This window comes from Tremella mesenterica, assembly GCF_000271645.1.
Source record: "Tremella mesenterica DSM 1558 unplaced genomic scaffold TREMEscaffold_19, whole genome shotgun sequence".
Classification (NCBI taxonomy): Eukaryota; Fungi; Basidiomycota; class Tremellomycetes; order Tremellales; family Tremellaceae; genus Tremella; species Tremella mesenterica.
The window spans coordinates 180,161-204,488 of NW_006711243.1; the positions used below are offsets into that span (position 1 = coordinate 180,161).

Here is a 24,328-nt window from a genome sequence, read left to right on the forward strand (position 1 = left end):
CGGTGGCGACGAGTTAGATTTGAAAGACGGCGTTTGCACGGGAGGCGTGCCAGGGGTGGTGGTAGGAGAAGAAGGAAGGTCGATATGTAACTGTCGGTCAGACATCTTTTGTAGATATTGGTCTGATAAGAGAGAGAGAAAGAGTGATGATGATACGGAGAAAAAGAAGAAGGGAGGAGTCAGAGTATAAGGGGTTCGGCCGAAATTGATGGTTGACGACATCTCAAAAGCCAAGAAAAGGCACTCACTTCAGTTGGATCACTGATCGTCTCCATTGTCCTTTTCTCGTTTGACTTTGTTCACAAGAAGATGAAGAGATACGGAGAGTTGGACAGGGTAACTGTTATAGTTGTGAGAGGATCACAAAGAGTTGTGAGTGTCACTCGGGTCACACTTGAAGAAAGAGGCAATAGGTCAGAAATTGTCACGCTTGCTTGGACTAACACACCAATAAGGCGAGTTGTTCATTTCAACGATTGATTGCATGTGACATTCAACCCATTGACGCAACTATAACCCTAACAGGAAACCATACGATCTCAGGTAATATCATCTCGATGACCAACTGAGCAGTTTATATCACTCAACGGAGACCGTCCTACTCTAACTACGTACTCCTATGTCTGCGTCAGAAGACGAGTACAGATGAGACATCACACCAGTGAGACCCCTTCCTGCGCTCTCATCCAAATCCTTCTAATCGAATCTTCGCCCGATGCGGACCGTCCTCGACTGTCGACCATAACATCATCCAGTCGTAGATTCGTATATGCCTGGAATATTCTCAATGAATCGGTAGTCATTCCGACCGGTCACTGGCGAACAATTATCCCATTACACCCTTCGTCCTTGTTCTGACGCTCAAGTGGGCGACGATGTTTGGTGGTTTTCGGATTGAAGTGATCGAACATCTGCCCATTTAGATGAAACGTGTCGGAATCGAGGACGGGTATGTGCCGCTGATGCATGAATGTCCACGAACAGCACGGCAGTGTCGCAGGAAAGTAGAAAAGAGATCGACGAGAGAGGCGAAGTGAGGAACTTTGAATCTGCGTCGGGCGCTTCATCCGTATGTGAAGCATATAGATGCGAGTGAGACGTTGGTGATAGTAGAGAAGGCGGGAGGGAGAGTATGTTCGAGGGGAAAACGAAGACAACGAATGACGGAGGACAAGGAGGGATGGAAGCAAGTGGTGAGGACGATACGAGTGGTATGACCTGTTTCGTCAGCTTCTGCCCGACCGTTCCCCTTCAACCTGCTTCATTCATTGCATGCCCACGGCTTCCCAAACGTGAGGAGGTATGGGAAGAAAGAAAAGACACGGTGCTCACCGATGCCTCCCGCCTCGAGCCGCCTCGCTCGTACATTCCCTCAACCGTAATCCGTAACCCGGAATTCCCAACTCACCCACTCCCTACATTCTCCGCCCGCCAGAAATCCAAAAGCTGTAGTCCGGACGCCCTCGGAAGGACTTCCAGACAGATCCAGATATTGAGCGAGTGAACCAGCCGAAGCCAGCACAAGACGAGGCCGCCCCCTGAAGACGTGTGGGTCGCTGTACAATGGGCGGAGGCCAAGCCTAACGGGCTGCAGGATGATGGCAGCTAATCCGTTCAAACAAGGTAAGTATGCACTTTTTCCAGAGGTGGGCTTATGTGGGGGGCGCCTTTAAGTAAAAGAGGCCCTCCCCCTTGAGGACATCCAGCCTGCTGGTCAGCTACGTCCCACCTACATATGTGACACATGATGGGGATGAATGAGGACCGGATGGGAGGGGATATAGGTGATGATGGACAGTAACGAGATATATATACCTATCCGAGGTGAATATGATAACGAAGAAGCGAGAGGAAGGGTCGAACGTGCGGTTGGAGGTGATGAGGGGCGATGGACAAGAACTCACTCGATGATCATCCATGGTAAACAACGTCGACATCGATATGAAAGGGGAGAGTCCTTGACAGATGTGTCATGGGTCGACTGGAATGAGGAAGGGAAGGATAGGACGGATCACAGACTACAATCATCAGTCAATGTATTGCATACGGGATCATGTACAAGTACTCACTATAACAGACATTATCTATATTTCCAGTCGATGATCTCGTCGCTCCATAGAAAGAGTGTTCGAAAAGAGTGGCGACAGGAGAAGATGGAAGATTAAGGCAGTACAGAGCCTGCAAAAAGTGTCAAGAAGGGTATCGCTTTGTAAGGAGTGGAATGTTGGTCAACGATGAGAAAGGTCGAAGACTTCGACCGCCTCATTGACGACATTTCGAAAGAAAAGATGAGAGTGAAAAGATGAAAAAGACGGGGGGAAAACTGATGGGTCTGAGTAATATATAGAATTGATGAGACGGGGATGGGGTCGCGAAGGAAAAGATTTTGGGGGGTATCCCAGAGCCCAGAGGCGCATTGTTCATATGGCCTAGCGCCCGGACGACGCGTAAAGACATGGTGATTTCAGGGTAAAACGCGGGTCTCACAAGTGCTGATGAAGAGGCACTGATGCACTGATGGATCAAAGGACCTTGATGGCGCTGATTGATTGCTCGATGGGCATAACGACCTTATTGTCCACCCGCGCTTTTGTTACCTTTTGTAGCTCTAGGTCGAGTCTCAACCTTCTTCTTGCCTTACTCAGCTACTGTCTCTCGAGCTACACCGCCTGTCTCTTGGTGAGGCCCGACGCCATTTCCGATCCAAGCGGGAGTGATGGGGGGGGGGAGGAAAGATTGGTGTCAGATCAAATCCTTTCGCGGGTGGACCCATGGACGGGGGGGATGAGGGGAGGGCTGTGTCGTGTCCCCGTCTCTTCGCGAAGTAGAATTTTTTCTCATGTCGTTGACGCGATGGACATTGGGGGACGCGTGAGAAAGATCGGTGCTTCAGATGCGATCCTCGTACTAAACTTCCTGACCTTTTTTCCTCTCCCCTCTCATTTTTTCTATCATCCTCTTTCGCCTTCATATCCATCTTTTCATCTTCGTCTCACCGACACTCGTCATTGTACTTCACCTCGTCTTACTTCCCCGCACACTCTGTCTGTTACTCCTAGTCCGAACTCATACCAACATGTGGCTCTTCCCCTACCTCTCGAGTCACAACCCCGTCAACTTCAACATTTTCTTTTCACCCAAAGTCTTACTCCTTCCATTCATTCTCGCGAGTAACCTCAATAAAAATATCATCTTCTCACCTTAACTGGCATTCCTCCAAGAGTGACCGCACTTAACTTCCGGAGCAACCTCATCGAGTGTATGTCCCCGCAGACCAGGTTACACGGCTGTATTCACCTGATACCTTGGGCCCATCTCCGGCCGACCCCGTCGAGGCGTGCCCGTGAAGACCAGACAACCCTGCCTGCTCTATCTATCCTTCGTTGGTCATGACAGGTTCAATCTGACCGTTCCTCGGTACGATCTTCTTAAAAAGTCGTGTACGTTGAAATGGAAGCGGGATGACCTTTTCGAGGCGTAACCGTAGACACCCAATACTTTGAAAATTACCTCATTAAAACTTTGCTTTACTTTGAATAAAACTACTTTTACTCTACTCTACTCCAAATCTATTCTATTTCATAACCACAACATCATGTTCATTATTCACTTGACATTTCACACCTTCATCTCATTATAATTCCTCGTCACGAAATCTTACTTGCCAATCGATTTTTCGCCATTGCACCTCACTCTACTTCAACTATCCTATCCCACAAAATCATGCTCATTATACACTTACCATTGTTCACGTTCATCTCATTATGATTCCTGTTCGCGAAACCCGAGTCGCCAATCAATCTTTTTCGCCGTCGCACTTTACTCTACTTTATCTACTCCATTTTGCTACATCATGATCATTATACACTTGTCACTGTTCACGTTCATCTCGTTATAATTCCTATTCCGCGAAATCCGAATCGGCAAACAATCTTTTCCGTCCTTGCACCTTACTCTACTCAACCTATTCTATCCTATCACATCATGATCATTATACACCTAACATTTTACACGCTCATCTCATTCAAATCACTCTTCGTGAACTTTACTTGCCGGTCAATCCTTTTCGCCATTACACCTTACAATTACCCAATCTGATCTATTTCACAACATCATGATCTTCATACACCTAACATTCTAAACGTTCATCGCATCATGATTCCTCTTCACAAATCTTACTTGCCGATCAATCTTTTTCGCGACTGGAACTATCATTACGAGAACCGTGCGACCTGCGATATTCATAGCCATTTGACACCTCGACCACGATCGACGATACGACAACTTGTGTCTCAACCCACGAAGGTTAATGATATCCGACCGGAAATCTTCGTCAGCTCCGAGTAACATCTTGCCTATGATCGATCGCACTGTGTGTTATGCTTGGTCAGCCCGAAGACCTGATATCTCGACGTTCTTGCTATCGCTCTCAGTCGTTGCTTGAGTCTCGACCTTTCAACTTTGAATGTGTCAAACGTATCAGTCAAGCTGTCATCAAAATCATCGAAAAGACGAAACTTTCAGTCGATTCAGTCATCGTCTACAGTAAGCTAGCCATTTGTTCTTCTTTAACGTCCTCGGACAACCCGTCACAACCCACACTCTTACCCAAATCCCAACATGTCATCATCTCAACACGGATCCTTCGGCCCATCTTCGAAAGTCACCAAACTATCGAGATGTCTACCCTCATGTGTCCACGTTCCCTTGACCCCTTCGAACATTCCTACACTCCACAATTCATATTTCAATCAATTTTGATTCCATTTCCACTCGCATATCAAAATTTTCGACCACGCGAAACTCAATATCGACGCTTTTGAGAGTAAATTCAAGTCGTTATTCTCATCCCGCCGATTCTATCCCACGCGAATTCTTCAATCATCCACCGGTGAATTTATCGTTTTGCTCCTTCCCTACTCATCTTACTTTCACGTCAATTCCCATGAAATCACATTGCTCAACTTTCTACTGTCTTCTATATCGATTCCTCCCTTTTCTGGGTCGATTCCCGAGTTGCTCCCTTGTACTTTACTATTCTCTCTATCCTCAATGACGCCTCCATATAATGATCTTGAAGTTGGTGGATCGAGGTAAGGGCTAGAATGACAGATTTTCGATATGAAACTGAAAATTACTGGAATACTAGCCGTAGAGTAATACCAACAGACCAGAATGACCGAGTCGACTTCACAGACCAGGATCATAGGGTTAATGTTGTACATATGCATGATTCTTCAGCTTCGGCAACCTTCGAGACATTCCTATAATGACGAATAGCGAGCCCGTGATTAATTGACCGTCCAAAAGACTTGATGTCAACTTCGCTTATAAGTGCGGTCATTACGACTGCCCATAAAGATGGAAACCGCATTAGCAAGTTTGGTATTCCCGACAGAATGAATCAAGAAGGACATGTTATGTTAGTACTTTAGGGTAGTGTTATCCTAGAGCCTGATGCAATTTTTCCTAGCAGAAAAGTTGTATATCTAGTCCTTACCTCTTGATCTATCCGTCAATGTTCATGTATCCGGAGACAGGTCAATTGCCGTGCGCAATCCCTTGCCCTCACCACCCTGACCTTAATCTCAACACCAAGGCTGATTACCATTTATCAGATCCTTTCATCCACCTTCTCACACCCACCAGATCATATCTTCCTCAATATAGCCGATCTCATGTGCCGTCCCTTCATCTCGGACATCTTCGGGAGAATCAATCACACCTTTGTCATACGTACGTCTTCTCCCATATCCTTTCATCTCAGCTGCCTCCCTGAAACGTCGTTGCAACAATTGATAACTCTTCCTTTATACTTGTTAGTTGATCTCCTCGTTGTTCCCTGGGGCGCCTCGTCGTTCGCTTCTTTCACTGTCCACTTCCATCTCCCTGCCGGTATTATAAGTCGAATCACTCGAACATCTCCGAACCTCGCAGATTGCTCTTAATCGGCGACACGTAACATTACCAGCTTCTTTTGTGCCTTGTAATCTCCATCCATCTCTTTCCGCCTAGTTTTGGTCTTCCCATTCCGACTCGTGCTTCATTTCACCCTGCTCGTTGAGAGATCTCCTCGTCAACCATCTTAATTTCCAACACCAAAAGTCAACCTCACGCCACATTTTATCGCCCCACTCCTGTCCTCGTTGATCCTCCTGACCACACTCTCACCGAGCATACCTGATCAACACAGATCTTGATTCCAAAGACCCTCCCTCAAGGACCATCATCTTGGGTATGTCCACCTGTATCCCAGACTTACCCTCCGCCATCCAAGCATACCACGTTGAACCTATCCGACAGAATATCATCTCCTTCCTCTCCTCTTCCGACCAAGTCAAATCCCTCACCGTCAGCAAAACATGGTTTCTGACCGTAATCAACTCCCTGTATCACACCATCACTCTCAAAAAAGCCTTTTCTCTTCCAAAATGTCCCCGACCTTCCCCGCCCAGTCCCAAGCTTTCATCCCTTACCCCTCTCCCTCCGCCCATTACGACCCCAACCTCTTCGACATCGGACGGGCCACTAGATCGAGAAGGGGATTTAGAAATGACGCATATGGATGAACGTACGCCGGAATGGAGAATGAAAATGTATGGTCTCGCCGTGAGAGTAGTCGTTCTCCGTTCCACCCCTCGTGATTCTTGGTACCTGAACCTACCTTCTGACGATTACGCAGAACCAAACGAATCGAGTTTAGGACTGACATATTTCACACCTCGTCATCTCGCCCGACTGCTCCTACGTTGCCCAAATTTACAACGTGTCTCATGTCCCAGTGCTCACCCTGACGATATATACTACCCGTCTTCTATCACACCTCTCTACTTACCTCAACCACTCAAATCCTCAAATCTACCCTTACCTCCAGTCACCTGTCATGCTACTCAAACAAGTTGGTTGATCAATCTCGTCGGAAAACGTAGGATCAAAGTTCGTCATCAGATCGTATGGGATCCTACGAAATACCCAATGGCTACGCTTCCTCCTCTTTGTCATGTCGGGCGATGGAAAGGTATTGTGAAACATACTTGTCGATTGATAATCAACAAGAAAATTCCGAGAGGGCGTCCTTCAACAGACGAACAACGTCTCGACGGACCAGTTTTGCCCTCGACGGAGATACGGAATCGTATTGTGCAGATGTTGATAGACACACCACATATTCGACAATTGTCTCTAGCCGCACCTATGTTGACACTGTCCGATATTATCTTGCTATGGGCGAAAAGACCGAGATACCCGATAAAAGTACTGGACGTGAGCTGTCCTTTCTTGGAAAACGATGTTGTATTTCCAATACTCGAATTCGCGCAAGTGGCGCAGGGCCTCCAAGAGCTCACGTTGACCTTGGGTATTCCAGCTCGGGAGGCGGTACTTCCCATCCTTGAGGGATTGACTAGACACATTCAAACACTTGAAACTCTCAAAGTCACTTTTCTCGCTGGCGAAGAAAGCATCAGCCCAGAAGCCCGTCAACGTGAAGAAAACAGAAGGATAGGATCAGCGAGTCAGAGAGAACAAGGGGAGAGGGCGAAACTCAAGAAGTTGGTGATCAACGCCGTACGTCGTTGGACGGTGGAAGGAGATACTTGGCCGAATCCGGCTGAGAGCGTGGACTTGGCACGACTGATAGTCGAAATAATTAATCCGGAAAGCGAGGTGATCGTCCCCTACGGTGGATTTGCGATGTTGTTGGAGAATTGTAGACGCGAGCAAGTTCATAATCTGTGATACGAATGTATTGTTGTGCTTCGCTTGTAGAAAACTTTTGTGAAAGGCTGAAGGTAAACCGGTGTCAGGGTTGATTTTCGAGCAGGGCTTTGTCAGTTGCCACGAAAGATGTCAGTAGACAAGGCCTGGAAACGGCTCGTTGATGACTTGGCTTTCGAACGGATCCTTGATCCATCGACACCCCAGGAAGATGTTCTTGCATATCTTCATAAATTTCTAGGGGTTGAGAGACGCGGGGAATTTACCAGCTTCGACTTGTTCATCCCATAAGGACACCTGACCATTAGTTCTTGGGGTTTCCGTGATGTGTCACATTGCGACGTACCCATGCGTCTGCAAGTCAGCGTTAGGCCTTGGCAATTCATCAGACGTTGGTGAGAGGAAACGAAGAAGAGTCTAGAAATACTAATTTCATGATGTCACCAACTTGATCGTGCGAGAAAATTAAGATGATGGAAAGAAACAAAAGGTGTGAAGGTGATGATGTCACTCACTAGGACACAAAGACCGGAAAGCGCGTTTGAATTGCTGACAAGGGGCGAATTCTTCACCCTTGGCATTTACGCATTTGTGATAATCGACGTAATTTTGCTAACAGTCAGTATAAAAACACCATTTCCGAAAAGTTGTGTCTCTCAGCCATGAGCATGACATGTGCCGTATAGGTTGGTCACCTCATTCCCATAATGGCACTTTTCCGCATATCTCTCCTACCTTATGATTACCACGTTGTAGACGGAAGCGAGAAGATCGCTGATACGGAAGGTAAAAGTGACACGAGTGCAACTTGAACTCACCCAGCTGTCAGACCAAATCAAAGAGATCATATCAGTTAGGTCCTCATGAAAAATGACTAACACACCAATGTTTAGTCTGATTCTGGTTTGGAAACCTTGCACTTGTATGTCAATCACCTGAAGACTTTCTACAGTAAAGAAAGAAATGACTCACTCGAATCCTGCGGTTTGGAGCTGACTGTTTTAGCTTCTTTCATCGAATGTGGTTTTGTGATATGATGACTTACGACGTATGTGCTGAATGTCAGCTAACATCGTCTCACTCAGGTTTCACGACATCAGCGAAAGTGGAGAGGACTCACTTTGCTGCTTCTGCCATGATGTGTGTGAATGTGGAGCGATACGAGGAGAGTGGGTGAAAGTCAGAACGAGATGTGGTTCGGGAGGAACCGCCTACCGCCACTACGGGATTATTCGGAGAAAACTCAGACTTAGTGGTGGCGATCTGCGACCCAATCATCGCTCGTTCAAACCACCTTCAACTCTAGTTTATCCCATCGATTAAACGTTTACCTTCATACGACATCCCGGCAGTGTATTCAAGAGGAAGAGTCGAATAGAAAATAGACAAATGTCAAAGCTTTAGACAATGCTAATCCTACAATCTTCAACACTCCCGCCGCGTCGTCTTCTTCTCGAACTAAATCTCCAAGAGCCATGTTGTGGGATGAAGGTATCTTGGATTGGGAAGATTCTGAGGAGAGGGAAGAGATTGATTCTGAGGAGGTGTATGGTGAGTCTTTCCTCTTTACTCCTTTCCCGTTCTCCCTTTCGCTTCTCTCACACACACACAGAAATAGAGATGACGGCTTGGAGATTTCCCGAATGATCATCCAGTTTTTCGTCTATGAGATATTGTCTTAGTAAGAAGATGTGCGGACACTGGCGGGGAGGATAGAACCAACGCTTACTTGTAGAACTTTTAAGAAGCATAACAGATCCTGAACATCCTGTCACATTGGAACAACTCCGAGTTGTCACCCCAGAAGACGTTCACGTTTCAGGAAATCGAGTTTTGGTCTATTTAACACCTACGATCCCCCATTGTTCCATGTCAACCCTTATCGGTTTATCACTTCGTGTCAGACTATTAAGATCACTCCCACCTCGATTCCGAGTGGATATAAGGATAAAAGAAGGAATGCATCAAAGTGAACATGCTGTTAATAAACAATTGAATGATAAAGAGAGGGTTCAAGCGGCTTTGGAGAATCAACATTTACTTCAGGTTGTAGAGGGTTGTTTAGCTACTGCTGGGAAGAGAGGTGGGGAGTAGTTACTTCTCTGTTTCGTCTGTCATGTATGATTTGAGTTGTTTTCATCGGACATGTTTCTCATGTTTTGTTCAAAAAGTCGACGGTCGACGGCATCGAAGCCACGGCTCGTAATTGGGTTATGTAACATCGGTTAGTAGAGATTGTTCCGAAAATTCAATCTTTTCCCCTTTCAATCTCCATTTTGTCTCTTTGGAATCGTAGTCAATCTATCCCAACAAGATGACACCCTCTATATCGACTCCGTTTTCTTGTATATCAACCAGAGTATTTCTATGCCAATCGACCAGATCACTCTCAACCTCTCCCCCAACATCGTCCTCCACCAAACACTCCCCCAAACCATCTTTACTCACCAACTCTTCAATCCCTCATATCCCTTTTCCCAGAGTAAGCAGAAGACGAAAATATTCCACATCGAAATCTTACCAGGAACAACGAACGAATGTAAAATCAGAGAAAGAACATCCTAATATTATCATACATGAAATACCCAACACGGCTTTGATATCGGACGTTATGAAACAATTACGAGAACGTAGGATTTTGACTGATGATCATCCTGTCAAAAGTGAGTTTCGCCTCTTGACTGTTTTTTTTTCGTTCACGTTTGCATGATTCCCAAAGCTCATTCTATCTCTTAGAGCGTCTGTTGGTTCTGCTACATGAGACCCAACCTTACTCTGTCTCTACCGTAACCCATTGAAGATTGAATCCTCAATCAATTCATATTGGTTATGAATGCTCTACCGGAATATCATTCCCAACCTCATATCTTCCTCTTAACCCGTAACGTCAAGACCAATGAAACATGTCTGAACAGAGATTATCTTCCCTTTTGTTCTATCATCCCCTTCAAAAGGTTAAGCAAGAGTATATCTTAAATGCACAGTAGTGATACTCACTTCAAGTCACACCTCCACCACCTTCTTATCCTCGTCGATTCCATACAACTCGATCTTGGCATCTATCATTCCCTTCTTCAGGCAAAGCATCTTTCATTCTAAAAAGAATTCGTTCTTCCCGTTTACCTTTATTTCCTTATTCAATAACGACATTCTCTAACCCTTCTCAAGGTAGAGTTACAGATCGTCCTTTCTCTCATCATTTAGCTCAATTCACTCCTCGTGATCCGGAAGCATGGACAGGTTTCATGGTGATGCGTGATACAGAACGTGATGTACCTGGTTATACTTCTAGAAAAATAATTGTGGATGGTGAAGAATGGTTTGAATGGGGTAAAAGAGCGAGTGGTAGGAGAATAGTTTTGAGAGGTTTACCTGGAGAAATAAGTATAAGTAGGATTGAGAAATTGGTCGAAGGTTGTAAATTGGATAAAAGTGAGAAAGAGAATATTAAGAGATTACCTTTGTGAGTCATCTTGATTGTTTCTGCCTTTCCCCTTGTTCTTTTTCTCTTATGGACATAATGAATTCCATTGGGACTTGTAAGATTGGTGTCGTTCGTATCGACATAGTGTCATTCATCTTCGTACAATAGCTCTTTCATTGGACCAGTAAAATCAGGTCCGGGTCACTTGATGTACTTTGAGGGGGGCAGATGGTGTGGTATGAAAAATCGTTATGTTGGAAGATATCATCTAGGCGATGGATCTCCACAGACGGAAAGTCCAAGAAGGAGATGGATTTGCCCGCTTATCAGAGAATCGGGGAGGAAAACAAGCATTCGCTAATTTTCCAGAACACCTCGGTCCAAATACTCTACATTCTGTCTCACCATGGACAGCGTATCTGAAGCATGGCTTTTGGCTCGAAAACTTCATCTACGATATTACCAACCTCTCAAACAAGGAGACAGATGTTTGGTACGTGCTGAAGTATGTTAAGCGAAAATATGCATACATCATTATTGTGTAAAGACTCAAAAAGTAGAGCGTAAAATTCAGTTCAGATGCTTTTGAATATCTTTTCTTGTACTTGAACTAGGTTACATAATGTCATACTTTGTAGATAAGATATGTTTCACCGGATTAGTCAAGTAAACTGACTTGAACTCATCAAGTTGCCAGGAGCTAAGAGAAATCATCCCACACCCTCTCACGATTTACTTTTAGATTTTCGTTTCACCTTCCCCTTTCCCCCAAATTCCGCTTGCTTGATCTCTAAAATCCTCTGAGCATCAAAGTCCTTACCTAACCATCGGACGAGAATGAGAGGTTTAGGAGGTGGTCTACCATTTTCTACACTTGACATGATACGTTGTAAGTCGGGATGCATTCCGTCTACGTGATCAGCTGGTCTCCCTCTGCCAGCCAGATGTCAAAAGTGACACCGATCTCATTGTGATTGAGGACGAAGTGAGACAGGGTGAAGGCATGAAAGTGTAAATGAGAGAACCACTCACATGGTCTGGCTTTGATCGACTCTACGAAATCTGGATGTCGAGTAAGGTATTCTTCAACATGAACGAAAGAACGTTTTCTGACTAATATATCGGCAATTCTCTCTCGTACCAATGGCATCCATCCCTGTCCGTCAGTCTCTCTCACTTATACAGGGGTCTGACAAGGAACCTTGAATTGTCGAGATTGGCGACGAGGGTAGTTCTAGTCTTTATGATACACTGGTAGTGCTATACCTAGGTACATGGTAATGGAGATATGGCCTGCAATGGGAATGGTGTAGAGAACAGAACGTCCACCTACCCCAGAAACAACCCAAAGATGTTCCACCTGCCTCACCGATTCTGCTTGCATCCCACCCCCTGCCGCGGAATGTTGAAGTTGAGCATTGATCTCCAATCTCAGATCTTGACAATGCGTGATCATCTCGCCAACACTGAGAGCGACACTGTCTTCGCCATCGGCACCTTCAAAGGGAATGAAGGTGGAGATGAGTAATGAACCCTCTGTATATCAATTCAAGCATTCCACTAACGACTCTGCACCTCCACTCCGCCCTACTTCATCCTATATGATACCAGGCATGACGCTGACCATAAAAGGGTCTGGGTGAAATAGTCGAGAAAGCGTGTCTGGGTAAGATAGTATAGAAAGCGAAACTCACGTTGCATATCCCATTCCCCGCCCCACATATTGATCAACTCCGTACCTGGTGGAATCACCACATTCGCTGGTTTTTATCAGCTGTGAAATGATATCCCCTGGAAAAAGACCCACTCTTCCTGACATTCGCAAGAACTGTACTCAAATCATTGTCGTCTTCCCCTTCTGTAGTCTTTTGCCACTCCTCTTCCAAGTCGACAGTACGTACATTCCTCCTTGGCTTAGAATGAGCCCACTGATAGTCAGCTTCAACGTCATCCTATCGCGAAGCAGTCAGGAGTAATACTCACCACCAAACCGAGAAGACGTTTGAAGCGGGAAGGCTCGGCACCGTCCGCTCTGATCATTTTCTCCCTGGCTGGCCAATTGCCAGATATTATATTCTCGATATCTTCGTATGTCCTTAGAGGATTACTGGCTCCGGGAGGGAGATCGATCCTGTATGTCAGAATCAGGCGTTGGAGAGGTTGTCCGAGGCTGTATTGAGTCTCGCGCTTCAAAACGGATGCAAGACCATGGGTTTGTGTAGCGGACAGGTCAGAGGTTGTGAGAGAAGAAAAGAAAAACTCACTCTAGCATCTCCGGTACTGCCAATCTAGCCAATGTCTTCTCATTCCACAGTGACTTACACCGAGCGATGACTTCCTTGAGTTGTTCTGGGGTAAAGTCAGTCGGTGTAACATGAACTCCGATTTCCAAAGGTCTATCTCCAATCCTGTGGGATCAGTATCCAGCTTAAACCACGACTTTGTGGTACATACCGGCTATGTGATAGTGAACAAGTCTTGCGTCCCGGTTGAAACACCTGCCTCATACGCCATTTCCCTATCCCTATTCTCGGACCACCACCTCCACCGCACTATATGTCAGCTATTTACTCCGCTTTCATACATTTGTCCCCGTTTTCAAGTTAGACTCACATCAGTGCATCTGATTCGTCAGCTGACATCTAATGTTTGCTATTATTGCAGGAGAGGTACGTTAAAGAGACGAACCTTTGATACTTGCTCTCACAAGCCGCGCAGATGATCTCACACATGTACCCCAGATCCTCTTTGTGAGAACCTAACACATGTCCCGCTCCCGAGACTCTTTGACAAACATCACAAAAGATCCTCTTCCTCTCCTCATCGACACCTTCATCTTGAAGTTCCATAGCTGCCCTCATTCGCTTCCTCGAATCTACCGTACCGATGCTGGGTCCACCACTCCCTGTACCACCTCCCCCCATGTTCTGATCAGGTAATGATGATGGGAGATGAACATGAGCACAACCGGTACATAGAAAATTCACACGGATTGGTTCTGGTATTTGAGTCTTGGGAGCGCGTAACATAACGTGTCCCATAGGTCTTCGACATCTCATACAGTTTGCATGTTTGTCAATGACGATTTTTTTCTCGAATTTACCTTTTGATTTCTTCGCTGGAGGTGATGAGAGACTTTCAGGTGATCGGGATCGCTTGACTGGTGATATGGGCGATTCAGGTTTGACGACGGATGAGTTATTCAATTGATAATCTTGTTGAAGACCAGAAGAGAAAGGTATTGGAAGAGAACCTTCAACATGGGAAGATGAGAGAGGGTTGAAGATCGACTCAGAAGTATAAGAAGTAGCGAAGGGATCGACAAAATCTGATAACCACGAAAAGGCACTATCGAGATGACCAAGGTCATTGGATTGTAACATTGCTTCCAAGTCGAAAGCCATTTCGCCGTGAGGATCGTGAGATATTTGATTGGAGTGGGCCAGCGGCACTAGAGGCACGACAGGTGACTGGATGGTGGAAGAGAATGGTAAAGTCACAGATGAGGGCATACCTAGATTGGTCAAGTCGAGTGATGAAGTTATCTGTGGACTTGTGATAGGGATAGTACTAGGTTGCCCGGGAGAGGTATGTGATATTACAGTGGTGGTAGGGAGAGAATGTTGTCGAGGTTGTCCCTCAGTCCATGTTTGAACACCTTGTCGTAATCTTTCCAATTCCACCTCAGCTTCTTTCTCTTTTTTCCTAGCTTCAGCAATTTGCAATTCCAAACTGCGGGTCTTTAATTGGATCAATTGAGTCCATAATGCTTGTCGTTCAGGATCCGCTTGGGTCGGAAGGGAACGGAGGAAATCTTTTACCGAGTCTTCTTCCCCTGCCTCTTTATCCGAAGAAACGTTGGGACGCTGATCAGACGAAAAGTTATATTCTCTTTGACTTGAGGTTGTGGGACGTTTGGTCTCTGAAAAGATGTCGACAGGGTGGGTATGAGGATCAGGAGCAAGTGGGTTCATGGTGCAACGTGCGCAGCGAACCCCTTTAGCAAGTGATTGTGAGAACCGTATATAGACCCTTCTCACTTTATCTGTATCAATGATATCGGATATGAAGAGCTTGATCGAAGACAGCTGAAAGTATGATTATGATAGGAGGAAGACAGTCTGTAGAGTCAGTTCTCTCCAAAGGACGTGAATTGAAATTTATTCGTACCTCGAGCCTCCGGGTGAGGTGGTTCAAGCGCAAAAGACGGAGCTGTGATTCGACGTTGGTGAGACATAGAAACTGCTCACCGGAGTAGTCCCTTCCATACCAGCATAATTCTGGTCAATGAATGAGGTCAAGGATGATGTACCCAGTAAGTCAGTAAGTCGATTGACAGGAGGAGAGTTGAAGAAGTTGCGAACATACGAAGATCCCACGATCGCACCCACTCGCTCCCCACTCTTCGCCCACTTCGCTTATTCCTTAGTTACTTCCGTCGGAAACTCAAAACCCCCAACTGACTGCCCATACTCCGGGCCTAACTGAACTCACTTACCTTTTTTCCAACTTTTCACCAACAACACGGCATGGTATGCCAACACGATCACCCCCTTCCCCATCCCAACATCGACCTCTCCCAGACCTCAATCCACTTCCATCTCAACCTCATGTGAAGAGAGAAACTCCCTTGAAAAACCAACCAGAGTTCATAGTACATTCCATTCCCTTGGATACGAAAATAGATAGTACATCGAACTATGTCGAATATAAAGTGTACAATTTCCAAACCTTGCGTAGTGGTCGTATCATCAGAAACGACGGTTGGAACATTGGAGATCTGTTGGTGATATGCTTGCTGAATTGGACTTGGACCAGGTATGACCTAAAAAACACTTTGACCTCATCTTGGAAGTGGGATTCATTTCATGTGAGTTTCAAACTCGGATCTCAGAATGAATTGTGTAATTGATGCTGATGAAAGATTGGTTTGTTGGTATGGCTGGGTTGTATGATAGGATTGGTGGTTAGTAAATGTCGCACTATCATCTACGGTATGTTCCCTCTTTTCTCTTCCACCATCCTTTTCTTCCTCTCCAATTTTGTCTTTTGTAATCTGATCAGTTGGAAGTGCTGTATACTTCTGTAGGAATGAAAAATATACCGGGCTGGAGTACATCTACATAGAAAACGTGGGGATATGGGTCGAGTGAATCGAGGTGGATTAGTATACTGAGCTCTAATCCGACTTGGACATGGTTTGATAAGAAATTCAATGTTGACTTGTAGAATCAGTCATACCCCTACCTGGATTAGGTATACAAATCTCGACCTCCCGTGGATTTCCTCTTCCTTCCTCTCACTTATTTTCATCTGACCACAATACAATACATATATCCCTCAGCACATCATCAAAGTTCATTCCAATCGAAGATATCTCCACCGTGGTGATCAATGAGGGATTAGTTAGATGGAGAGTCGTGTCTTATCTCGCTATCATCTTGAAACGTGGTCAAGGGGTTGTGGTGGTTTTTCAAGTAAGCGTGAACCTCTCATTTTGCAGTCATACCGCTTTGTATCAACTTGCATTCTTAAGGTGAAGGTGAAAGTGATGAAGGACTGATGTCAGAATGTGAGACCACGATTGCCGGTATTGATTGAGGTATACCACGGGATCAGAGAGATCATGTGGGATGAATTCCAGTGAGGCCATCATTATACATCAAATATAGCATCGGCCACACTGTAAACCCATTCAACCTCGTCAAATTTCGTCATGAAAGGATTATAAACACTAGTACCCGCGATCTTCAATGCCACTATAGACTCGCTCGGCCGCACCTGTCGTACACTCGAAAGAAAGCTTTCTGAACTGTTCCACCTCGTTCATGAGAGGGAACGAGGGGGATACATACCGTATGTCGACAAGGAAGATCAGGTAGTTGACAGATGCCGACACATGGATAAACACCTTGGTCCCTCTTCCCTGCCCTCCAACGCGTGTGCTTTAACCTCCCAGCCATCTTCCTTAGCGACAAGCACCACACTCAATCTCCTATCCGATTCTTCATGTTCATCCAACCTTGCGTTGAACTCGAACCTCTTCAAACCTATCCTCGCTTTTACTTCATCGCCTCGTTCCTTTTCTGCTCCCGCGCCGCTATCTCCCATCAAAAGTTTCAACATACCGTCCACCTCTTCGATCTCATGTTTCGCATGCATTCCCAAACTCAAGTTTTCGACCTTCACCGAAACCAGGAATGTCTTGAACTGGTCCAATGAGAAGGGAAATAAATTCGAAGCCGCCAATTCTTGCAGTCCAGCGTTCGGACATCTTGCTCGGTATATATCCTCGAGGGCGGAGAGTGTGACGGGGGCATTACCTATACTGATCCGGGTGATGTTGCAGGGGAAGAAAGCGGGGTTGAGTAGACGGTCGAGGAGGGTACGATGATGTTGAGAGTTGATATAACACGATGGAGCCAACCGTATCTCTTCGTTGACTTCCCATCCTGGCCAATTACCTTCTTGTTCGTTCACTTGTATAGGTGCAAACTTTGTGCAAGTTGGGGAGGAGATCGCAGAGATATGGGTGACACATGAGAACGAGGAGGTGGGTTCGGCTGAAAGGAGAGAAGGAAGACCCATCTCAAGGTTCTCAGGAGTGAGGAAAACCGTATGACCATATCTCACTTTCCGTCGTTTCACATCCACGGTCCATCTCTCTCCTGCAAAGAAAGGTCGAACGTCCCGTACAATCCATTGAATGTTTGGGAAATCGGCTTGAATATGGGCGATGCCTGAAGGGGAGAAGAGCGAAAGAGTCTCGTAGTAACCCATTGGTCGGGAACGAGAATCAGAAGCGTCGATGGTCGAGATACAGGATCTATAGAAAGTGGCTCGATCGGACTGGGTGTCAACTATGTCTTCTCCTCGTCATTCCTTCTCTCTATTTTTTTCCCGATTGGCTAAACCCACTCTCTATCGACACTTTTACCTCCGACCCACATTCTTCCTCCTGTCCTAAGCTTATTTCGTCCTCATTCTTCCACTTCCAGTCGGTTGAAACGACCTCCGCTGTCACCCTGACATTCGACCCTTAATTTTAACTCGGGGTTCAAGTACATAAGACCCGCACGAACGGAAAGAGGAATCCGACGACCGGAATGAACGAATCAATTATACTTCAGGAGCGACTCACCTCGTTGTTTCTCAGGGTCAAAGCTATCTCATAAGGCGTTCGAGCGTAGATTAATTCCGCCGCTGATTGGAAGATGAGTCTATTGACAGGAAGTATTTTGAGCAGCTGAGAGGGTGATAGAAAACGTAGGATATGTCGACGGAGTTCGGGAAGATGATGGACTTTGGAAGCTGCATTCCGGTTGAGGGTCATGTTGAATCGTGTCTCCCAGTGTAGTGTAGTCGGTGTGATTGGGAATGTGTTTGTGCGGTGAGAGTAACGGGAGGGAAGACGAAGTAGAGAAGTATGAATGATTATGAAGAATATATCAATGAGGTATGCCTTTAGTCTGGTCTATGACTCTTCAAGCCGGAGATCGGGCAAGAGGATAGGGACGATCGGGACCAATGGTCACTGTGTCGATATGGCCGAGAATAGCCGGATAACCAAGAGAATTTGAGAGGCAATGTGTGTTGAGGATATATCTAAATAGATCCCAGTTGGGCATGAAACAGTTGAAGAGGAGTGGATCAAAGAGAGAAGAGGAAGATGAGACTTGTGAAGAGATAGAAGGTGGGAAAGTATAGTGGGAAGGAAGCGAGATGATTCCCACATCAGACAAGTATACGTACCCCCCCTTCCCTTGACCCTTAACTTGCATCATCGATGTTTGCATGTTGCATGGTGCATGGTCCATGGTGCACGTTGGACAAAGGATCCCATCTTTCTTTCTTTCCATACTTGTTGGGGAAATAGAAAGAATGGTTAGTTTATTGTCCAAGGATTACTTTATCATTAGTCTCTTTTCTTTCCCTTGAGTAGGGGTCGAAAAGTTTTTCTACTCGATTGTATGATCCGCATCTCCGCATATGTATTCGTACTTCCCCATGACCCATGGTCTTCTGGTTGATCTGCGATCCGCGATTCACACTGTACCATCATTCCACGCCGTAAACCGTATACGGTATATTGTCGACGATCATCGGGAATTCCGTCACCGTAAGTTATGTTTTCTCCTTCTTTACTACCCAACATCATAGCATACAAAGAAGAGGAATTCCAAAGTTGAAGATCTGTTCAATCACTTTTGTCAGAATTATGAAAAAGGTTAAGACTGTCAAGAAGGGGTTCAGGTGTGTGCATCAGTCGCTGATTGGCCGATCTTTTGATTCACATTCTCACCCTGTGCACGGCCTAGTGGGTTTTTATCTAATTGTTGTTTCGGATTCCCACATATTTTCACAAACCCCTCGGCCCTAAGATCGGGGATTGCGGATTGCGGATCGGGTGCGGTCCGTGCGGCAGAGTACTCGTACTCGTACTGTCTCATCTTTTCTTCAAAACTTCAAACGCCAGAATTCGATGAATGAAAATAAGGGAAAGAAGATCTTTCTTCGGTCAATCGTCGATCTTCACCTTGCTCCCACTTTGTCCCCATCTCCCCATCTTCTGTCAGCGCCCGGCATGTAACATGGAGCATGCAGCATGTTCGATGTCAGTGATATTAGACATTAGCCTGTCAGCTTGCCATCTCCTATTCGTAGACCCTAAGATCATACTTTGAGATTCGATCGTATTTGTATCATGACCGAGAAAAAGTACGATCAGCCGATACTATCAATACTGGTACTGTAAGCTGACAGCCAACGGTAGATGACGCAACGAGGGCGTAAGAAGTAGAAAAACTCAGTAACGCCCTTCAAAGTGATGATCATTCGACATGACCGGAAATGAGAATGGCAAACACACTGTACTCGAGTACAGACATTCCTCGTCTACGCTCTAATCCGATCCCTGACCAGACTGACAGCTTGGAATGTAAGAGGAAATTAGAAATTCGTATATCGTATATCGTAGAATATCGTCCCATCGTCCACGACATAGGTTTCATATAGAGCATCGAAAAGGAGACCTCAATCGTTCAGTAAGACTCGGCCCCTTCTTCAATGAAGATTTCGTGGTATCTCTCCAAAATAGTTTCGATCGCCTATGAGTTAGCAGCGTCCGATGAAGGGTGAATTATGGCTATGGCTCTGATGACAGAATCTTTCCCCAGTCGACCTGAGTCGGGGTAACCTCTTGAGGGAAAGATTGTGAAATGAATACACTGACGTTGAGGGATATACTGTGCCAAAGTGAAAATGAGAGAGATATTACTCACCTTGCACTGATAACTCATATGCTCTAAATTCAACCCACCCTGTTCTGGCGGTGCACCCAATAATGTAGGACCAAACACTATCGACAGGTTGGATATTGACATTTGGTTGACTGAAGAGTTCTGCCGTATTCTGCTCGTCAGTTTTGGTACCCCTCAATAACTATACATCTTCTGGCGGACATACGAAAAGACTCGATTCGACCAAGCGAAATTGGGACGGAAAGAGAAGAGACACCGAGCACCCACCTGTTCAAATGACCCAAAAAGAATTTAAGAGTGGCATAATTGGCATCCGGTAATTCATTGACTTGTTCGTGTAGACGAATATGCCGTAGACGATCGTTATCGTATCCTACCATTCAGCCTGATCCATGAACGTGATATGTATCCCTTCCCTATAGCTGGAATACCTGATCCTAACCTACATATGATATTGATGGAAGAGCAGGGAAGGGAAGATACGTAGCTCAGACTCACGCGCAGCTTCGATGAACTGATGATACAACCCATACGTCAATAACGGTTCTGGTAATTCTCGGAACCATAACTTGAGAGCACTGGCGACGACATTTATATCCGATGACCATTCTTCCGACATGACGTCTGTGTTTTCGATATCTCATCATCAGCGAAAGTCCCACGATTGCAAGCAATGGCGAAAAGTTCAAACAGGAAGAGAAGAAAGAACATACCTCGATCTAAGGCTTGTTTAAGAGCTTGGACCCGGGAGGCTATTCCTGATAACCTGTAAATTCCCATCGATTCTAAGCCTACTCGGTCAGCTCTCAGTCATCACAATATCGATGACATTGAGTATTGTCACAGGACAACCAATAGGCAGATGATAATGTGGTATGAATATCAAGTGGTCAATGTACTCACCATACTCTTCAATGGCTTCCGCGCACTTTTCAACCACCTTAGGTACTTCCGACCCATCCCTCGCCAATTGCTCCCCTAGGTCAACACCAAAGGTCGCTCCTGTTGATGCGGGGATCCCAGGAATAGCATATTCTTCCGAACCCGTGGCAGTCCAATAATTGCCAAATCCTTGGTCGTTGCTCTGACCATGGGCACCGTTAGAGAACGATTGTGACATTTGTGACGCTTGAGCCGACATCATGTTTGCGCTACGCTGGACGAGAGGGGGTAAAGTGGGTACCTAAGATCAGCTCTGGCTCGATGTTTCTGATTTAAGAAAGTTGAACAATCTGAATTGTTCGAATGCTTCATGAGAGACAAATGAGGTGAACTCACGTATCCTTCGTCGTAGGGTCCTTCACGTCTTGGTCCCTTGGGAACTCCCCTAGCCACAGCGTAGTTTTGCATGAATGACTTGAGATCTGTGCGATTATCAATACCTTCGAAAATTGCTTGCAGTCCGGGATCTTTCTTGTCAGTATTTTTCTGTGACGATTTTCTCAGACTCACTCTCTGGCTGTGTTCCGAAAGGAGTGAGAGCCGTACCGTCCGCCACCACTGCGGATTCGTATATGTAGGCGAATCGGGCCAGGTGATATTGCATTCCCAGGTCGATTTCGTCTGCGCATTCTTTGAGTAGCTGTGACGTTAGCGACTACCCGCATCAAGGGCTGATCCCCTTCTCAACAACCCCCCACCAATCATTGTCTGATGTGAGTCGGACAGCCAATCCAAGCGGCTGTCGGTGATACGTTGCAGGGAAGAAGGATATGGGCCGGATCCGGGGATGGGGACGGATCAAATCACTCACCCGGATTATCTTTGGCAGTTGGAAATTGAAATATTCCTGTCTCAATGTCTGACTCTCCTGAACAGCCTTCCTAAATGCCTCACTCGCTACTCCCATCCTGTTCCTCACTTCCTCTTCTTGTCTCGCCATGGAAGCCGGACCTTTACCTTTGAACTTGTTGATGGCTTTACCTAAACCTCTTCGGCCTCCACTAGGACCTGCATTTGTTTGACTGGAAGATATCGCCATGGACGATCGCATTCCAGAATCTTTGATCGATTCACCTTCTTTAGCCACAAGAACACGTTCGAGCTCTTCTGCCGTTGTGTCGAACCGGACTTTTGCCTGAGCGTTAGCATAGGTCAATTTCTATAACCTGTCCCCGTCGTCCGACTAACGTGATACTAAATGAATACCGTCTTCACTGTCGTGCGTTTCAGTGGACGGGTGTAGTACTAGACAAGATGAAGCAAAAATAGATTGATACTAACCTTCTCCATGGCCATCTCGCTGTCCTGCAGTAAAGTCTGATACCTCATCCCAGTCTCCCTATGCAACTTTCGTAATCTTTCTCCTTCCCTCGCAATCATGAACAACTCCTCTGCCATCTCACCGAGTCTATATGCGAACCTTGTCCGACTTTTGGACATTTTATCTTGTAATTTGAGAGAGTCTTGATAAGCGTCGACAAAAGTACTATTCATTAGTCACATGTACTCCTTACTCAGTTGGACTATAAATTCAATCTTGATGATTGTTACATTTAGTCATTGGTGGTCATGTGAACCGACGAATGAGTAGTTGTCAACTCACCCTGCTTTACCATCCGCTCTAGAATACGCGTCGCTACTGACTTTACACAACTCTGAAAGTGCTTTTCCGTATTTGTCTTCAAGCTCCGCCCGAGCTTTGAAGAAAGTTCCGACAGCCTATTTCATAAGTTTGATCCTCGAGTAGTCGGAGTGAAATGAGATCGAAGTTTAGGACTGACTTTGCAAGAAGAGACAGACTGTTTGATTCTATCTGCTAAAAGTGGTAAAGCGCCCTGGGTATCAGCATATGGCCCAATCGTCCGTCAGCGCTTCAGTCATCGCCGATACATAATGCCAAAATCGGGCTGGAATGTTAAGCAGCCAAAACCCGAGGAGATGATCTTTCTCGCCAAGAGATTATTGTTCGTCGTAAGATTGAGAGCAAAAGAAGGGTAGATGGGTCGTATAGTAAGATTTCAGAAGAAAACTCACATCCATATCACACAATCCTCTCAAGATAGCTTCGTCAAATGCCTCTGGAACCTCCTTTGGATGGTCTGGTGGTGCACTAGAAGTCGGACTGAGACCAGCAGGATATCTTCTTTCATCTGACGATTGTCTCTGTATGGTGGTAGATACGGAATAGACCGATCCAGCCCTTTCACTGGATGAACTGGGATTTGTGGGTGGTGCCGAGTTTTGTCTTGATGGAGGAACATTTTCAACTTGTTCGTCAGTCCACATTTTACGGTACCGTTTTTAAAAAAACAATAGTCATTGAATGATCAACAGAAAACATAGATCTCATATATCACTGTTGCACAACAGGACAATGTTTCATGAGAGGTCTAAAGGTGAGAGGTCAAAGGGGAGTGAGGCAAGGAGAAAGAGATAAAAACTTACTATAACCCCGTGAAGAATAACCTTCCGATTGTTTGGTATCTATACTGTTCCTTTCCATTTTTATTCACCCTCGTCTTTCCCTCAAAAACCAGAGGTATCAAAGTGGTTATGTAACGAGTGTGAAAGCGACTAAAGGTTTCATCAGCGTCTAAACGGCGTGCGAATATTTGTGAGACCCCTCACGTTGTTCACCTCGAGGTATATCTGAAAGTTTTTCTTCTCCCTTCTCAAAGTTATTTTACTGTATATAGTGATGTGAATGAAGAGTGTGATGACACAGAAAGGGATGGAGAGTTGTGATGATGGATGAAAGATGAATGGATGGATGGATGGATGGGATGGGAGGATGGGGTGAGAGTAGTGGGGAAAAGAGTTTTGATGGTGGATGTGCCTGAAACTAAGTAAAGAAGAGATCCTCTAGGTTACCATTATTTCTAATGTATTCCTTCTTTCTTCATTCTGAACTACCACTGCATAGACATATACCCACACACCACACTAACGTCTACCTCTTGAGAGCTTGAGAATAATTCAAGGTATC

General features: G+C 45.6%; 11 protein-coding genes across 11 annotated transcripts; 5 read left to right on the forward strand and 6 right to left on the reverse strand.

Moving 5' to 3' along the window:
• The first annotated feature begins 1,102 nt into the window (after nt 1–1,102).
• Nucleotides 1,103–2,258, forward strand: TREMEDRAFT_57919 (uncharacterized protein). Its single transcript, XM_007008231.1, has 4 exons — nt 1,103–1,218; nt 1,333–1,707; nt 1,905–2,018; nt 2,070–2,258. Exons 1-2 carry the CDS (start codon nt 1,133–1,135, stop codon nt 1,502–1,504), a joined length of 258 nt encoding a protein of 85 aa, XP_007008293.1. The 5' UTR covers nt 1,103–1,132; the 3' UTR covers nt 1,505–1,707; nt 1,905–2,018; nt 2,070–2,258.
• A 2,673-nt stretch (nt 2,259–4,931) lies between these two features.
• TREMEDRAFT_66164 (uncharacterized protein) lies at nt 4,932–5,762 on the reverse strand (the record flags this gene model as incomplete). The annotated part of the gene is made up of 2 exons (XM_007008273.1): nt 4,932–5,145; nt 5,647–5,762. The coding sequence occupies 2 exons, from the start codon at nt 5,760–5,762 to the stop codon at nt 4,932–4,934; spliced, it is 330 nt and encodes a 109-aa protein (XP_007008335.1).
• Nucleotides 5,763–6,552: 790 nt separating this feature from the next.
• TREMEDRAFT_66165 (uncharacterized protein) lies at nt 6,553–7,737 on the forward strand (the record flags this gene model as incomplete). The annotated part of the gene is made up of 1 exon (XM_007008274.1): nt 6,553–7,737. One exon carries the CDS (start codon nt 6,553–6,555, stop codon nt 7,735–7,737), a length of 1,185 nt encoding a protein of 394 aa, XP_007008336.1.
• Nucleotides 7,738–7,953: 216 nt separating this feature from the next.
• Nucleotides 7,954–8,634, reverse strand: TREMEDRAFT_35988 (uncharacterized protein; the record flags this gene model as incomplete). The annotated part of the gene is made up of 3 exons (XM_007008189.1): nt 7,954–8,026; nt 8,228–8,328; nt 8,596–8,634. Coding segments are annotated over 3 exons (213 nt in total), but the record flags the coding sequence as incomplete, so codon positions are not given.
• Nucleotides 8,635–9,110: 476 nt separating this feature from the next.
• On the forward strand, nt 9,111–9,810 carry TREMEDRAFT_35823 (uncharacterized protein; the record flags this gene model as incomplete). Its single annotated transcript, XM_007008174.1, has 2 exons — nt 9,111–9,267; nt 9,452–9,810. Coding segments are annotated over 2 exons (516 nt in total), but the record flags the coding sequence as incomplete, so codon positions are not given.
• A 188-nt stretch (nt 9,811–9,998) lies between these two features.
• TREMEDRAFT_41245 (uncharacterized protein) lies at nt 9,999–11,683 on the forward strand. Its single transcript, XM_007008204.1, has 3 exons — nt 9,999–10,379; nt 10,720–11,179; nt 11,510–11,683. Exons 1-3 carry the CDS (start codon nt 10,031–10,033, stop codon nt 11,652–11,654), a joined length of 954 nt encoding a protein of 317 aa, XP_007008266.1. The 5' UTR covers nt 9,999–10,030; the 3' UTR covers nt 11,655–11,683.
• Nucleotides 11,684–11,865: 182 nt separating this feature from the next.
• TREMEDRAFT_46041 (uncharacterized protein) lies at nt 11,866–15,446 on the reverse strand (the record flags this gene model as incomplete). The annotated part of the gene is made up of 11 exons (XM_007008212.1): nt 15,311–15,446; nt 13,829–15,261; nt 13,754–13,763; nt 13,595–13,692; nt 13,405–13,548; nt 13,124–13,271; nt 12,948–13,068; nt 12,835–12,900; nt 12,474–12,676; nt 12,173–12,296; nt 11,866–12,050 (listed from the first exon to the last, which is right to left on the reverse strand). The coding sequence occupies exons 2-11, from the start codon at nt 15,112–15,114 to the stop codon at nt 11,866–11,868; spliced, it is 2,385 nt and encodes a 794-aa protein (XP_007008274.1). The 5' UTR covers nt 15,115–15,261; nt 15,311–15,446.
• A 228-nt stretch (nt 15,447–15,674) lies between these two features.
• TREMEDRAFT_74924 (uncharacterized protein) lies at nt 15,675–17,536 on the forward strand (the record flags this gene model as incomplete). The annotated part of the gene is made up of 4 exons (XM_007008275.1): nt 15,675–16,010; nt 16,065–16,134; nt 16,370–16,617; nt 16,710–17,536. The coding sequence occupies 4 exons, from the start codon at nt 15,675–15,677 to the stop codon at nt 16,785–16,787; spliced, it is 732 nt and encodes a 243-aa protein (XP_007008337.1). The 3' UTR covers nt 16,788–17,536.
• A 284-nt stretch (nt 17,537–17,820) lies between these two features.
• Nucleotides 17,821–18,940, reverse strand: TREMEDRAFT_57923 (uncharacterized protein). The gene has a single exon (XM_007008232.1). The coding sequence runs from the start codon at nt 18,471–18,473 to the stop codon at nt 18,267–18,269; it is 207 nt and encodes a 68-aa protein (XP_007008294.1). The 5' UTR covers nt 18,474–18,940; the 3' UTR covers nt 17,821–18,266.
• A 115-nt stretch (nt 18,941–19,055) lies between these two features.
• Nucleotides 19,056–19,590, reverse strand: TREMEDRAFT_66170 (uncharacterized protein; the record flags this gene model as incomplete). The annotated part of the gene is made up of 2 exons (XM_007008276.1): nt 19,056–19,333; nt 19,443–19,590. The coding sequence occupies 2 exons, from the start codon at nt 19,588–19,590 to the stop codon at nt 19,056–19,058; spliced, it is 426 nt and encodes a 141-aa protein (XP_007008338.1).
• Nucleotides 19,591–20,181: 591 nt separating this feature from the next.
• Nucleotides 20,182–23,628, reverse strand: TREMEDRAFT_70442 (uncharacterized protein; the record flags this gene model as incomplete). The annotated part of the gene is made up of 13 exons (XM_007008277.1): nt 20,182–20,247; nt 20,422–20,551; nt 20,668–20,773; nt 20,899–21,039; nt 21,114–21,191; nt 21,304–21,583; nt 21,679–21,809; nt 21,853–21,982; nt 22,154–22,477; nt 22,624–22,828; nt 22,946–23,061; nt 23,124–23,177; nt 23,377–23,628. 13 exons carry the CDS (start codon nt 23,626–23,628, stop codon nt 20,182–20,184), a joined length of 2,013 nt encoding a protein of 670 aa, XP_007008339.1.
• Between the last annotated feature and the right edge of the window lie 700 nt (nt 23,629–24,328).